Below are 13,333 nucleotides of genomic sequence, written 5' to 3'. Positions count from 1 at the left end.
TGTCTTGAGCTCTTTGAGAGAGTTGGCAGGGAGGGCATGGCCCAGAACTTCTAGTCTAGCTCTACTCGTCACCAAGGTAACAGTGCAATCGCTTCATTTTTGTCTAGTGTGTTTCATGCTCAATCCTTACAGCCCCTCCCCAGTCCCTATGTGCAAGTACAAGCAAGTGGTGTCAGTTGCAATATTTAAAACAGGGAGAAAGTATAGGGGCAACCTGGTAAAATGGCCAGGTTGTACGGTGAGCGAACTCCAGGGAAACCAAGAGACACTAAATAAGGTGGGATTGTCTGGGTGGGCCAAAATCGTCACAGACGGAGAAGAATATTTGAAGAGTCGGGACAATTAGATGCAGCAAGACAGCAAGGCTATTCCAGTTAACCAAGGCAGCATGGGAGAAAGGATTCATCACATGCTCTGGGCTTGAGAAGGCTCCATCCCTCATTTTGGGCAGGAACTCAGAGGTAATATGCCTTATATGGGCCATTGGTTCAAACTGGCTGGATTTTGGTAAGACAGTGCCAGTGCCTGTGTCTTGTGTAGGAGCAAAGGTCAAAGTAGAGGTTGTGGGCCCAGCAGCTGTGACCAGCAGCTGTCAGTACTGACACATCAGTCTTCCAATTGACAATTCCAAGCCAAAGCTCCTACAGGTTTCTTCATTAATCCCTTCACTCTCTCACATATGCTCCCAGAAACCTGAGCTCTTTTTATCTGCAATAAAAATAGAGGCAGATTGTGGCCCTCCTCTGGCAATACAGAGGCGCTGCTCGCTGACCATAAGTCTCTGCATGCAGTGATCCGTCTTATTCCAGGCAAGCTGGCTGCATTGCATGCTGGGACCTGCAGAGAACACCTTTGTTTGAAGGTTTTTTAGGTAGCCTCAGCCCTTGTGCCATAGATTTGAGACATTGCCACCCTCGGTTTTGCGGAGTATGCTTTGGTTTGTCTGTCTCTAGTGGGGCTTGCGTATGCATGCTGAGGTAAGGGTTAGGCTGTTGGATTCTTTGTCTAACTTCATTGATCTCTGTAACTAGAATTGCCATTGTCTTTTAAATTGCAGGAATTACTTGAATTTTGTCACTGAGGAGATGATAAACCCCTACAGGTATGTGCACCACATGGTGAGCTCTTGGCTAGAGAGGGAAACTCACCAGCTGTTCACCCTCTAAATGCCACTTCCATCCATTAACGAGCCATCCTTTGTGTGTAGCAGGTGTTGTCACTAGCCATCCCAGGGAATGTAAAACAAACTCTCGTTTTGGGGGCAAACAAAACCTCTGCTGAGGGCGATGCAAGCTAGATAATGAGGCTGCTCTTCGTTAGGAAAGGATGTGGTTTTCTGCAGGGAGGGGGAAAAGAAAATCTCTGTCTAAGAGAAGCCCTTGTTAAACCTCCTTCCCCCTCTGGTCTCTTTTGAAAGTCCCATTTCCTTGGCCTGGCTCAGCAGCTGCTCCTTCGCAGTTGTGACTTGCTGGCAGAAGCAGTTTTCTTTGTTGCTATTTCATAATCATATCTAATATATATTTTCACCAAAATGCCAGGAGGCTTGCCAGGATGTAGTTTTACTGTTTGCCACACACACTTGACCTCTGCGTTTTTTTCCTCCCAAAGCATTGGCCTTTCTGTCTGTAGCTTGTCTATGTCAGGGTTATATGAGGGGATCTGGTAACATGGGCTTGATCTTGCCAGAGCAGAACATCTCTGGCAAATCCCTGATGCCTGCAAGGAAGGTGCAAACCGTGCGTGTTTGCCTGCGGCACCACTGGCTGCACTTTAGGCCAATTCCTGACCCCTGTGGTGATCAGCATGCTGCGAAGCATTAGATTTATTTACCCTTTCCTTGATGTGTAATTACATGTGTTTTTGTGGACTGTAATTGTCCACTCCCTTTCCTAATGCAGCCAGTCTGTTGACTCCCTGACCTCCTGCAGCTTTGAGCTCCACAGACGGATTGTCTGCTGCATTAAGAAGGATTTCCTTTTTAAATTAGTGTTCATAAACTAAATTAGCCTATCAGGAAGGGCAAATCTGCCTTCACACCAGCTTCTCTTTGAGGATTTGTTTAGGTTACAGCTGAACGTGGTTCCCATGGGCTGCAGGGGCCCAGCCAGCTTTCTGGTAACTGCCAGCTATAGCCCTGATCTTCCAGTCTCCTTTCTAGACAAGCACAAGTGCTTATTCTCTGGCCAGCAGACTATTGTGCGTGTTCTAACACTGATATCTGCCAAGAGGCCCATGTGAGCTCTTTTTAAATGAAAGTCTGTGCATTGAACCCAAGAACCATTTGCTCAGCCAGAGTCCACTCTCAAACTGTCTTCTCCCCAAGAGTCCATCTCCCGCTGCCTCCCAGCCCCCATGCTGGGCTACATTTATTTTTGGAATTTTCTCCCCAACTTCTCCAAGGAGGATGGGGTCCAGATTGGACCCTCTGCAAGACCAAAGAAAAACGGAATAAATTGTGCAGTCTTTAAGCCAATGCAAAAGCCTATTCAGAAAGGCTGGTCTCTGTAACAGCAGCATCTCTCCCTAGCATGCAGTTTCTTGAATTATGTCTCCAACTGATCTTCAGAGCCCCAGATCCTAATACGTTATGATTTCCCTCTTCCTCCCAGAAACCTGCCTCTAGCCATCATCATTTCACTGCCTATAGTCACCTTAGTTTACGTGTTGACGAACTTGGCTTACTTCACTACCCTGTCAACAGAACAAATGCTGTCGTCTGAAGCCGTGGCCGTGGTAAGATGAGTCACATCAAAAACGCTCTTATCTGTTTCTCTACGCTGTCTGAATCCGTCTTGCTATCTCTAGTTGGATCTCCCCATTCATTCAACACTGACCTTGGCTGCTTACAAGAATCTGATGTTTGACAGTAGGGGGAGGTGGGGAAGGGTTGTCCCCACATGACACTGAGCTGGATTAATCGGAGCGATAAGCAAGGCTGGGAGAGGGAAATAAATGGCATTGTTGTTCATAAATAACACTAGCTACCGGCCGTGTAACTGTCCGATCAGTTAGCAGAGTGTGACGTTTATGGGAAAAGGTCACTCCATCAATATTGAACCGGGCTAATCTCTCCAAGGGTCAGTCTGCACTTGATTTTTTAAAAAAAAAAAAAAAAAAAAAAAAAAAAAAAACAAGCATTATTCTAATAGTTAAAATTAAAGCACACACACAAATCCTGCTCGCTGGCCCTATGGATAGTATGCACCTTTGTGTGAGCTTGGAAGCTAAGCAAGACCTGGTGTAGTCAGTATTGGAGGGGAACCCTCCAACCCTGCATAAATTGGTGTTGGCAGTTCAGCAGGCAGCACTCTCTCCTGCGAGTAACGTTGAACCCAGACACCAGCACGGTGCTATGTGGTGCTGTGCTGCTAGAGATACCAACTCTGGTTGCATTACTCCAGGTTTATTCTGACGTGACTCTACTGAAATAGCGGAATTGCACTGGCATAAAATTGGAGCAATATTGGGATGAATCAGACTGAGATGTAAAACTGAGACTCATTAAAGAGAACATGGCACTTCCTGCCAAAACAGGGGTGTCTGCTCCAGTGTCCTGGACCAAATTGACATTTTGCATATCTGAATCTTCCTGCCGTTGCAGTTGGATCCAGTATTTTCCCAGACTTTCTGTCCTAAACCATTATGTGGTATTGCTAAAGCTGTTCTAATGGATGTCATGTTCTGCCCCAGAGATGCCTGCATGTCAGGGAAGTGCCTTCTGTCTATAGTGTAATTCCGTAAAATGTTTTGGGCATGTGAAAAAAGCAGTATGAAAAATCTTCAGTAGTCTGTGTGTGTATAGTCAACCTGAATGGGGCATTTTATATATTAAAAACTTGTCTGGGTAAATAGATACAAGTCCCTGTAGGCAAGTTGCTGATGGAATGTTGCTTCCTTCTAGGACTTTGGGAACTATCACCTTGGCATGATGTCTTGGATCATACCCATCTTCGTTGGCTTATCATGTTTTGGGTCTGTCAATGGATCCCTCTTCACTTCTTCTCGGTACGTTTGTTGCTCAGTACTGCAGATCCCATTTACAGGCACCATGCCTAACCTGTCTTCGTTTGGAGCTGTCCTCACGGAGTGGGGTCTCTGAGGTTCTGCCGCTGGACAGATGCAGAGAGGGAAGGGTCCGTGCACTATGTAAGGAGGGAGAGTGATCATTTTTTTTTGTAAGGCCTTAAATCAGTGATACTCAGACCTCAGTGCCTGCGTTGGAGCCAAATTAACGAACCACATTACCCCAAAGAGCCACAGTCATGTGAATTCAGTGTTTCATTTAAAATATATAATATATCTATCTATATCTACACTCCTGTGAGGACAGCTCCAAATGAAGACAGGTTAGGCACGCTGCCTGTAAAAATAAATAAATAAATGTAATTCTCACAGCAAAATGACTGACCAAGTATTAATTTATCAGATGCGGTTGATTAATAACTCAGTAAAAGTATCCTGATTGGCTAATAACTTAGATTGGTTAACTTAGATCACACAGTGTTTTAATATCATGTGCTGCAGAGGGTTGCAGGGGACACATTAAAGAGCCACTTGCGGCTCGTGAGCGGAGTATCATTGCCTTAAATAGTATCCAAAGGCCAAATCCTAAGTCCTTGCAGAGGCCTTAGTCTCACTGTCTTTGGACAAAATCCTGTTTGAAGTTATTGGGTGTCTTCAGCGGCAGACTAAATAAATAGTAGGGTGACCAGATGTCCCGATGATATAGGGACAGTCCCAATATTCGGTGCCTATTACCTCCCACCCCATCCCGATTGTTCACACTTGCTGTCAGGTCACCCTAATAAATACAGACTTGGACTTTAACAGCAGTGCTCAAGAAAGCATTTTTAATCTAAACCCAGATGCTTATAAAGCCTCAAAAACAAAGGCTGAGGATTCCCCAAAAAGAGGAGAGAGGATGGGAATGGACTGACACCCAGGAGAGCCAGGTTCAGGTCTTGGCTCTGCCACAGAGTCCCTGTGTGACCTGGAGTAAGGCACTTAATTGCTCTGATTTGGTTCCCTGTCTGTAAAATGGAGATAATACTTTCTTCCTCCCACCCTCTGCCTTCTCTGTGTAGAGGGCAAGCTGCATGTGTGCAGAAGTCAGCATGTTGAGGCCCTGATCTCAACTGGTGCCACTCTAACGCAAATAATTAATAGCAGTAATGGGGAGCTCAAGTGACACAAAATTGCCACTTGGAATAGCAGTGCATCACTAGTGTGAAAATACCTACATACTAGAGGTTGGTTCAGAGTGTCATTTCAGCCTGGCTCACTCCAAAATGCCTATGCTTCTGTCTCGCTGTTGTACTGTGTTTTGTACTGAATGCAAACCTGGACTGAGTGAGTGACTCCCAAGCACTTGTGCCAGGTGGACTAACTGCTCTGTTGCCCTCAGGCTGTTCTTCGTGGGATCCCGGGAGGGTCACCTGCCCTCTGTCCTGTCCATGATTCACCCCAAGCTTCTCACTCCGGTGCCATCTCTCATCTTCACAGTAAGTGTCCTGTGGACTTTCAGATTAAGGTGGTGCGTGGCAGAGAGAACACAACCAGTCAAGAAGGTGGAGCAAGCCAAAATCCATCAATGCCTGCCCCTCCTGGGACTGCAGGAAAATGACTGTGGGCTACTCCACTGAACCCAAATAAGCAATTACTGTTTGTTGTCCCAGTGGAAGGTGAACCTCCTCGTTCTCCTTTTGCCAGTCCCCAAAGTGTCTGCCAGTATGCCATAGGGAGTAGTCCTCCCTGGCCCCACATGCCTTCTAGGTTTAATCAAGTGCATGGGGTGAGGATATCCTAGTGAGACTGCAGTACTACACAGGAAGCTGAAATGCCAGACGACATTGATGAGACTATATGCTGTTTCTTAGCATGTAAATTAATGTCAGCTGTTACCACTGTACCTTAAGTCACAGTTCTAGGAACTTGCAGGAGGGGAGAAGTTTTGCAGCAGAGAATCCAGACTACCACCAGCCCCAGTAAATTGAAAAGTCATGGGTGGCCCCTGGGGAAAATGTGTGTCACTTCGGTGCCACAATCTTCCTCTGGCTGATCTGCATTCTCCGGATGTTCCCTGACGTTCTCAGAGCACCCGCAGCTGTAGAACAGTGACTGTAGTTACAGTCTTTGTGGGCATCTCTGCACTTCAAAATAAAAATCTTTGGGAAGAAGCGTGGCGGGGTGAAAGAGGAAGTGAAGGGCAGATAGAATATCATGTGGTCACAGATTCAGTTAGTTTAGTGGAAATCCCTGCTGAATCATCCAGTCCATGTTTCAGCTCAATCCCACCTCACGCATCCTTTTCAGACTGACTGCACTTCAAATTCTGTCTACAATGGGAATAGCTGGGGGGAGGAGCAGGGGATGTCGTGTCTGGGGGCCCCCACAGAGCACATGCCAAGACAGAAAGAGCAGCTGGTGCTGCAGGACCGGATTTGGGGGCACTGGTACAGCTGTGGCAGGGATCAAGGACTGCAAGAGCACTTTGCCCTGCTGGTCGTGATTGAAATGCATTGGGTGAGCGGCATAGAGGGCACTCAGGCCGGGAATACAGGGGGTAGCACGTGTCAGAATGGAGGTGCATTCAGAAGAGCTATGTGGGGGCAATGTTCCATAGGTCCTTCTTGTTCCTAATGTGACTGATTCTGTCTGACTCGTTCAGACCCTTGGTTTCGTAAGCACTAAGAAAGTTCCCCTCCTTTTCGTCCTCAAAAAACCCGCCCTTCTTTTTTTCTGTGTGTGTTTATATGACCCTCATCCTCATAGTAGACCCCTGAATTGCAAGTTTCACTTTGAAATAATTCCATGCAGTGATCAGACTTCGTTAAATTAGTAAAAATTAAGCCACCTCTTCTGCGTATGCCTGGAATCCTTCACTGCTCTTGGATGCTAGGCGATTGTTCTCAGACACTTGTCTTTAGCAGCGTGTGGTGTTCTCCCCTGCCTGTCCCTTTGCTCATGACTTTTGTTTCTGGCCGCAGTGCCTCATGACCCTGCTCTACGCCTTCTCCAATGACATCTTCTCCGTCATCAACTTCTTCAGCTTCTTCAACTGGCTCTGCGTGGCTCTGGCCATCATCGGCATGATATGGCTCCGCTACAAGAAGCCAGAGCTGGAAAGGCCCATCAAGGTGAGGATGGTGCTGGCAGCGTAACGGGGAGCCCTGCAGACACAGAGCTTCCCCCTCGGTGCTCAGGGTTCTGTGATGCTAGTGGGATTGGAGGCTTTATGGCGGCACTTCCGGGAAAGGGGCAGTTCTTTTGTGTTCTAGAATGTGACTTCCATGTATAGAAATTTCCCCCTCAGCAGTAAGGGTGAGAAACTCTGTGTAGGGAGGAGTGGAATATCCAGCTGCTTTACTGTGCAGAGGTGCAACTTTAGAGCAAGCCAAGTTTGATGTGAACGAATAGAGGCCTGTGTGAAATGAGTGGCTGGTGTCAGACTGGTTCCTGGTAGGCGGGAATCCACATTGCACAAAACTCCATCTCATTGGCTCCCTCATTGGTATAGAGGCTCAGGGCTGAGACACCCAGGTCATGGAAATTCCCTCCATGTCAGGGGTGAGGTACCTTGTCAGGGTAGCGCATGGGAAAGCTCTCTGTGCTCAACCTGCTCTGGGGATTATTAGTAAAGGACGTTAGCCCATGTGGCTCTCAATCGAATGCTTTGTACCAGCGTGAAATTGACTTAAAAATATTTGTTTAAAAAACAAACTACAGGGAAGAGAACTTCTTCTATTTGATTTGTCCTCAGTCGCCCTGGGAGCACAATGGGCCCATCTGGTTCGAGGCCAAGATCATGTCAAGCACTGGAGTTAGTCAGGCCTTCTCAAAGGCATTCTCTGCCATCATCTTCTGAGTGCACTCAAATCCCCACCAAAAGCCAAAAAGCAACAGACGTTCCAGATCTTCCTAGATCAATGCTCCCAAGATGGCTCTTAGCAAGCGGCTTCCCTGCTGAAAGCTGGGGTCTGCTCCCTTATTTTAAGAGTCCTGTGGTTTTCTAAAGCAACGACCTAAATCACTACAGCTCACATTAATCATACTGCTGCGTTCGGGACTGTTAGTTGAGGTACACTATAGTTTTATATATAATGGATGGACTGAGCATGGGACTGGGAGCCAAGAACTCCTGGGTTCCAGTTCCAGGTATGTCGGGGATTTTCATGTGTGGCTTTAGGCAAGTCTTTTCACCTCTCTGTGATGGAGCAGAGAAATGTCACACCAGCATTAAAGGATTAATGAGATCCTGTGGGACCTGCTAGCCTCATGCATCTGTACCTGCAGCCAGCTCCAGGACTGGAGGGGGAAGGAAAGGAGAGAGGCTGGCTCATTTCAGGGCCACTGGCGAAGAGGCAGGAGGTAGCTCTGGAACAGCCGCCAGGGAGCAGCACTGTGTCCCTGACCGAGAGAGACCATTGAGAGACTGGCAAGCACCCAGCACTGAGTAAACTGTACTATTTGACTGGAAGGACATTGTGAGGCTAGACCCCTTCTACACTTACATCTGCCCACGCCCAGAGGGACCTGAGGCCATGGTAGGATGCCACTAATGGCCTGGGCACTACTCCAGATGAGTCACTACAGATTGGACAATAGGGGCCACACCTCAGACTGAAGGGACATCGTTAGGAAGTAGCCCAGAGCAGTGGACTTACTCTGCCAGAGTAACCTGCCAGTTACTGTAACCTGCCAGTTCATAGAGGGTCCTGGGCTGGGATCAGATGGAGAGGGTGAGCCCAGGTCCCTCTACCATACCCCCTAAGGGCTGAGACTCAGATGTGAGTGGAGTCCAGAAAGTTTCTCATCTAAGGTTAGAAACCAGGCACCTCTGCCAAGGAAAAAAGGGGCCAGAAGTCAGGTATGCTAACCACTAGGCCAGCCAGCCCTCCAAGTGCCCTATTTATGTCCTCTGTAAAACAGGGGTGTTAATACTTCTAGCTAGGGTGTTGCCACAATTGATGGATGAAGAGCGTCCTGTCTTCCCACAGGAAACTAAAAATCCACAACCTCTCATTCACAGTTGTGATCTGTCAGGGGTATGATCTGCACAGGGTCTGTCTCAGAATCCAAACACTTCCCCTCCCAGGTCAAAACCAGGCACACACATTGTAGGGACATAAACTTCAATTGTGAGTAACTGGCCTCTGTTTCCAATTCTCCTTGACTAACTTCCCACCCCTTTCTTGTTTCCTGTGTCCAGGTTAACCTCTTGCTGCCCATCTTCTTCATCCTGGCCTGCTTATTCCTGATCGTGGTCTCCTTCTGGATGACGCCAGTGGAATGTGCTATCGGCTTTGCTATCATCCTCAGTGGGATCCCCATTTACTTCTTTGGGGTTTGGTGGAAAAACAAACCCAAGTGGATCCTCCAAAGCATCTGTAAGTTATAGCCACAGCCTTTGCAGGGTGCACCTTTGCCTTTGGCTCCGTAGATGACGTTTCACTTATTACTAAGCATGCTAAGGCAGGTAGCATTGGCTGTAATTCATATTTCAAAGGCCTATAATAGGTTTCTGTTAAACAATCCAGCTGGTAATGGGCTGGTCAGCTTGTGTGCCAGGCACCCAGAATGATAGTCCACCTGTTGCAATGGCAAATCACAGACCAAACACAGGAAGCTTCTCTTCCCCCCCACCCCCCCCCCCCGCAAACAGGGAAATGATGGGTTGGGACATAAATCCCCAGCGAGCTGTGGAGGCTGCCTTTCTTATGCCACCCGAAGAGCTGCAGTGTCGTATCTTTATTAGCAGAGGAAAATATCCTGCTGGATGAGCTGGGAAGGGGGATGGAGATACAGTGTAAAAATCTGAGTGTAGATTCTCTTGGGAGCTTTATTTGTAAGGTGTTCATATAAGATAGGTGTGTCTCAGTTGTCATTGTCTACACCATAGTGAGTGTTCAGGGAGGGAGAGCTCTCTGCCTGGCACCACCTAATCTTTCTGTCTGAACAACTGATTCAAGAAAGTCAAGCTGTGTTGTCTAAGTAACTAAACTCCACCATCTGTCTGAGACTCTAATACAGCTGGCTGACCTAGAAAAGCAGACAAGCAGAAATGCCAGACTTTATCTATGTGCTTTTTATTAACAAGAAAAGTACTTTTTAACAGTGCTCAGGACTTTATTTATTTATTTTTATTTATTTTTATTTAATTCTAAGTATCAGGCTTAGTTCTTGGTAAAGCTGTTTCCACAGCGACTGAGTTGCAAATTAGCATATTAATTATATTCCACCAGGACAGGCTTTTAAGCAGAGAATAGAGAAGAGAGTCCAAGAACACAAAATAAGAAATCTGACAAGTGTCTAATAAGGCATACATGAGCCTTATGCCCACATATGTATTAATATACCATAGATAATCAGATCAGATCCAGCTAAAGAGAATCCCTATTAATTGTATCTGCCAAGATTGTCTCATGTGCAGGCAACACTCAGTGTAGTAGTGAGGGCACAGAACCATTTGAAACACACTTTAAAAAGACACTGTCAAGGTAACTTAGGATTTAAAAAAAAACCTTACAATTTATACCCCCCCCCTCATAAATTTGCAGTTGAAATATTTCCTAATTAAATTTCCTCCCCGCTCCATTGTGCATGTGCCCCCCTCTTTTGTTGTTGCAAAGTTGTGCATAAGCACTGGACTGCACATTCTGATTTGCCCTTGTGTTGGTTGCTTGTGACAGTGCAACATTGCTATGTTCTTAAGGAAAATGCATGTACAGGATCAGATACTCAGAACTGTGCAAGCAAAAATGCTGTCTCACAACGTGTAGGCACCATTTCTCTGACTCCGCAGTAACTGCATGTACAGTTCTGAAAACTGGGTCTTAATTATATGCACATGTGTTATATGGCATGTGCACATATGTTCAGTAATAACTGATAATTCCCATGAGTGTGCAGTTAATAAGACTGGATTTAGAAATGTACACATAATCAATACACATACTCTGATACCAACACTGGGTTAATTTTTACCCTTATTCTATGCACAAACTCTTGCTGTTACAGATGGAAGTCGTGGGTAAGGACTGAGGCAGCGTATGGCCTTGCTACAGTAACTCCTCACTTAACGTCGTCCCGGTTAATGTTGTTTCGTTATGTCGCTGATCAATTAGGGAACATGCTCGTTTAAAGTTGTGCAGCGCTCCCTTATAATGCTGTTTGGCCTGCTTTGTCCACTGCTTGCAGAAAGAGCAGCCTGTTAGAGCGAGCTGGTGGGGGCTTGGAACCAGAGTGGACTGGCAGCTCCCCCTAAGTTCCCTGTGCACCCGCCCAGCAGGCTATCAATTGCCAGGCAGTTCAGCTGTCCCTCCCCCCACTGCCATGTGCTGCTCCTGCCCTCTGCCTTGGAGCTGCTCCCGGGGGCCTCCTGCTTGCTGTGCAGAGAGGGGGGGAAAGAGGGATGCTGATGTCAGGGTGTCCCCCTTCCCCCTGCTCCTGTACCCCATCTCCACAGAGCGGGGGGGGGAGGGGACATGACAGGGCTGAGGACGGAGCTTGCTGGCAGCAGCTGCTGTCTCAACTTGCTGATCTACTTAAAATGGCAATGTACTCAGTGGGGTCATCCTACTTAAAGGGGCAATGCGACACACACACACACACACACACACACACACAGAGTGTTCCGTCTCTCTCTGCCATGCTGTTTCCTCCCTCCATTTGTGCTGTCTTGTAGAGTGTGAGGCTACATTAACAACAATGTGTTAATCCTTGAGGGCTCAGCCAAGTGCTAGTTCATCATTTAGTAGTAAGGCATTCCCCGGGAAATATTCCACCCTCTGACTCCACCACCTGAACCTAGCTTCACAATCATTACTGGTGTGTACAGTATTAAATTGTTTAAAACTTATAACATGTATAAGCTTAAAGTAGCATTTTTCAGGAACGTAACTACATCGTTAAGCGAGGACTTACTGTATTTGATTTGCAGTGAAGACCTATGTAGTATTTAGACAGACTCCTTTGAAAGAAGGAAGTTGGACGGCTGCCCTGTCAGGCCATTTGAGGCAGAGGATCATGAAACAAGCTACCAGTCTCCAGGGTAAAATAAGTAAAACTTGCATTCTGGTGCCTTTAACTCACTCTTGTTTCCTCCCATTCAGTTTCCGTGACAGTCCTGTGCCAGAAGCTGATGGAAGTGGTTCCTCAAGAGTCTTAAGGAGGAAAAGCAAAGACATTCGGCTCGGGGAAATGCACAATATTATTTTAAAAGAATGCAAAAGAAAACCTTTCTGATCCCTCATAAATCTAGATACCCTGAGTACCTTGGTAGAGCTGCTGCATCTCTGAGACCCCACTCCCTGATGTGCCCTGCTTTCCCCTCCCTGGCCTCCTCATCGCCAACAAACCAGACTGCTGAGCAACACTTTGAAGAAGAGTTCTTGGGGTACGAATTTAGTCTAGGAAGAGGAGTTTCTACTGGTAACCTCAAGAGGCTCCAGCATGTCTGGTTAGAGGGAAACTGATCAGGCACTCTCTCTCTGTGTCTGTGTGCGTGTGTGATTGATGATTGGACTTCAGTTGTGTTTGTGCTTATTTGTTGTCTTGTTTTAATTTAAGGTTAGCATTTAGTTTCTCCATCACAGAGGCTGCAGCTGGATCCGCTCAAGGAAACAGAAATTCTAATGCCGGCAACGTTACCCATGTGCCTGTGCAAGGGACTGGGATTTCACACTGCCACAGGGCTGCGGAGCGGTCCCCCAAGTCATTTTCTTTCAAATGCAACAAACCCAGCCAGCTTACCAAGCGAGATCTTCGAAAGGCTAAACACTCCTGGCCACAAGTAGACAAAACAAATGGACTGAGACAGACACGCTGCTGGTATGAAACAAGGACTTGCACTGATTTTAACTGGATCCCTGGCACTTCTTTGCTGCCCCCCATGAATTGTTTTTATTATTTTTAGTGATACTAAAATTGTAATCCATTGGATATATGTGTATATATACACACACACACATATATAGTTTTGGGTTTTTCCCCCCACCTCAGGGACTCCAAATGTTTCTGCTTTTTACTGACTTAAAATAAATATTAGCAAATTCTTAGAGATGTTTGCAAAGCAAAGATTGTTCAAGAGGCGTTGTTTGATAATTGGCACCCGCATGCGCACACACACTCACACAAATATATTCTCCTGGATGCTTTGGAGTTGCCAGTGAGGTGCCATGACAGTGATCTGCAAAAGCCCAGGATGAAGCAGAATGAATGTCTGAGAGCATGGGGCATGTACATGTATTTTGATTTCATTCTGATGCTGAAAAGAGCAATCTGGATCACGCTCAGTTGCCTGTTTTCTGCTGTTCAGTCTTACCCTTCTCTTGAT

The 13,333-nt window shown here is 46.6% G+C and overlaps 1 protein-coding gene across 1 annotated transcript in view; it reads left to right on the top strand.

The window, feature by feature from the left end:
- SLC7A5 (solute carrier family 7 member 5) overlaps nt 1–13,074 on the top strand; it is a 56,665-nt gene extending 43,591 nt beyond the window's left edge. Inside the window, exons 4-10 of the mRNA XM_038367900.2 lie at nt 1,058–1,102; nt 2,610–2,733; nt 3,902–4,005; nt 5,405–5,501; nt 6,987–7,136; nt 9,209–9,386; nt 12,111–13,074. Of these exons, the coding sequence (XP_038223828.1) occupies nt 1,058–1,102; nt 2,610–2,733; nt 3,902–4,005; nt 5,405–5,501; nt 6,987–7,136; nt 9,209–9,386; nt 12,111–12,166 (754 nt within the window). The 3' untranslated portion in view covers nt 12,167–13,074. The remainder of the gene's footprint in view (nt 1–1,057; nt 1,103–2,609; nt 2,734–3,901; nt 4,006–5,404; nt 5,502–6,986; nt 7,137–9,208; nt 9,387–12,110) is intronic.
- Nucleotides 13,075–13,333: the final 259 nt, after the last annotated feature.

This window comes from Dermochelys coriacea, chromosome 12, assembly GCF_009764565.3.
Source record: "Dermochelys coriacea isolate rDerCor1 chromosome 12, rDerCor1.pri.v4, whole genome shotgun sequence".
Lineage (NCBI taxonomy): Eukaryota > Metazoa > Chordata > Testudines > Dermochelyidae > Dermochelys > Dermochelys coriacea.
The sequence above is the reverse complement of the archived record's forward strand: the minus strand, read 5'-3'. Positions and strand labels throughout refer to the sequence as shown.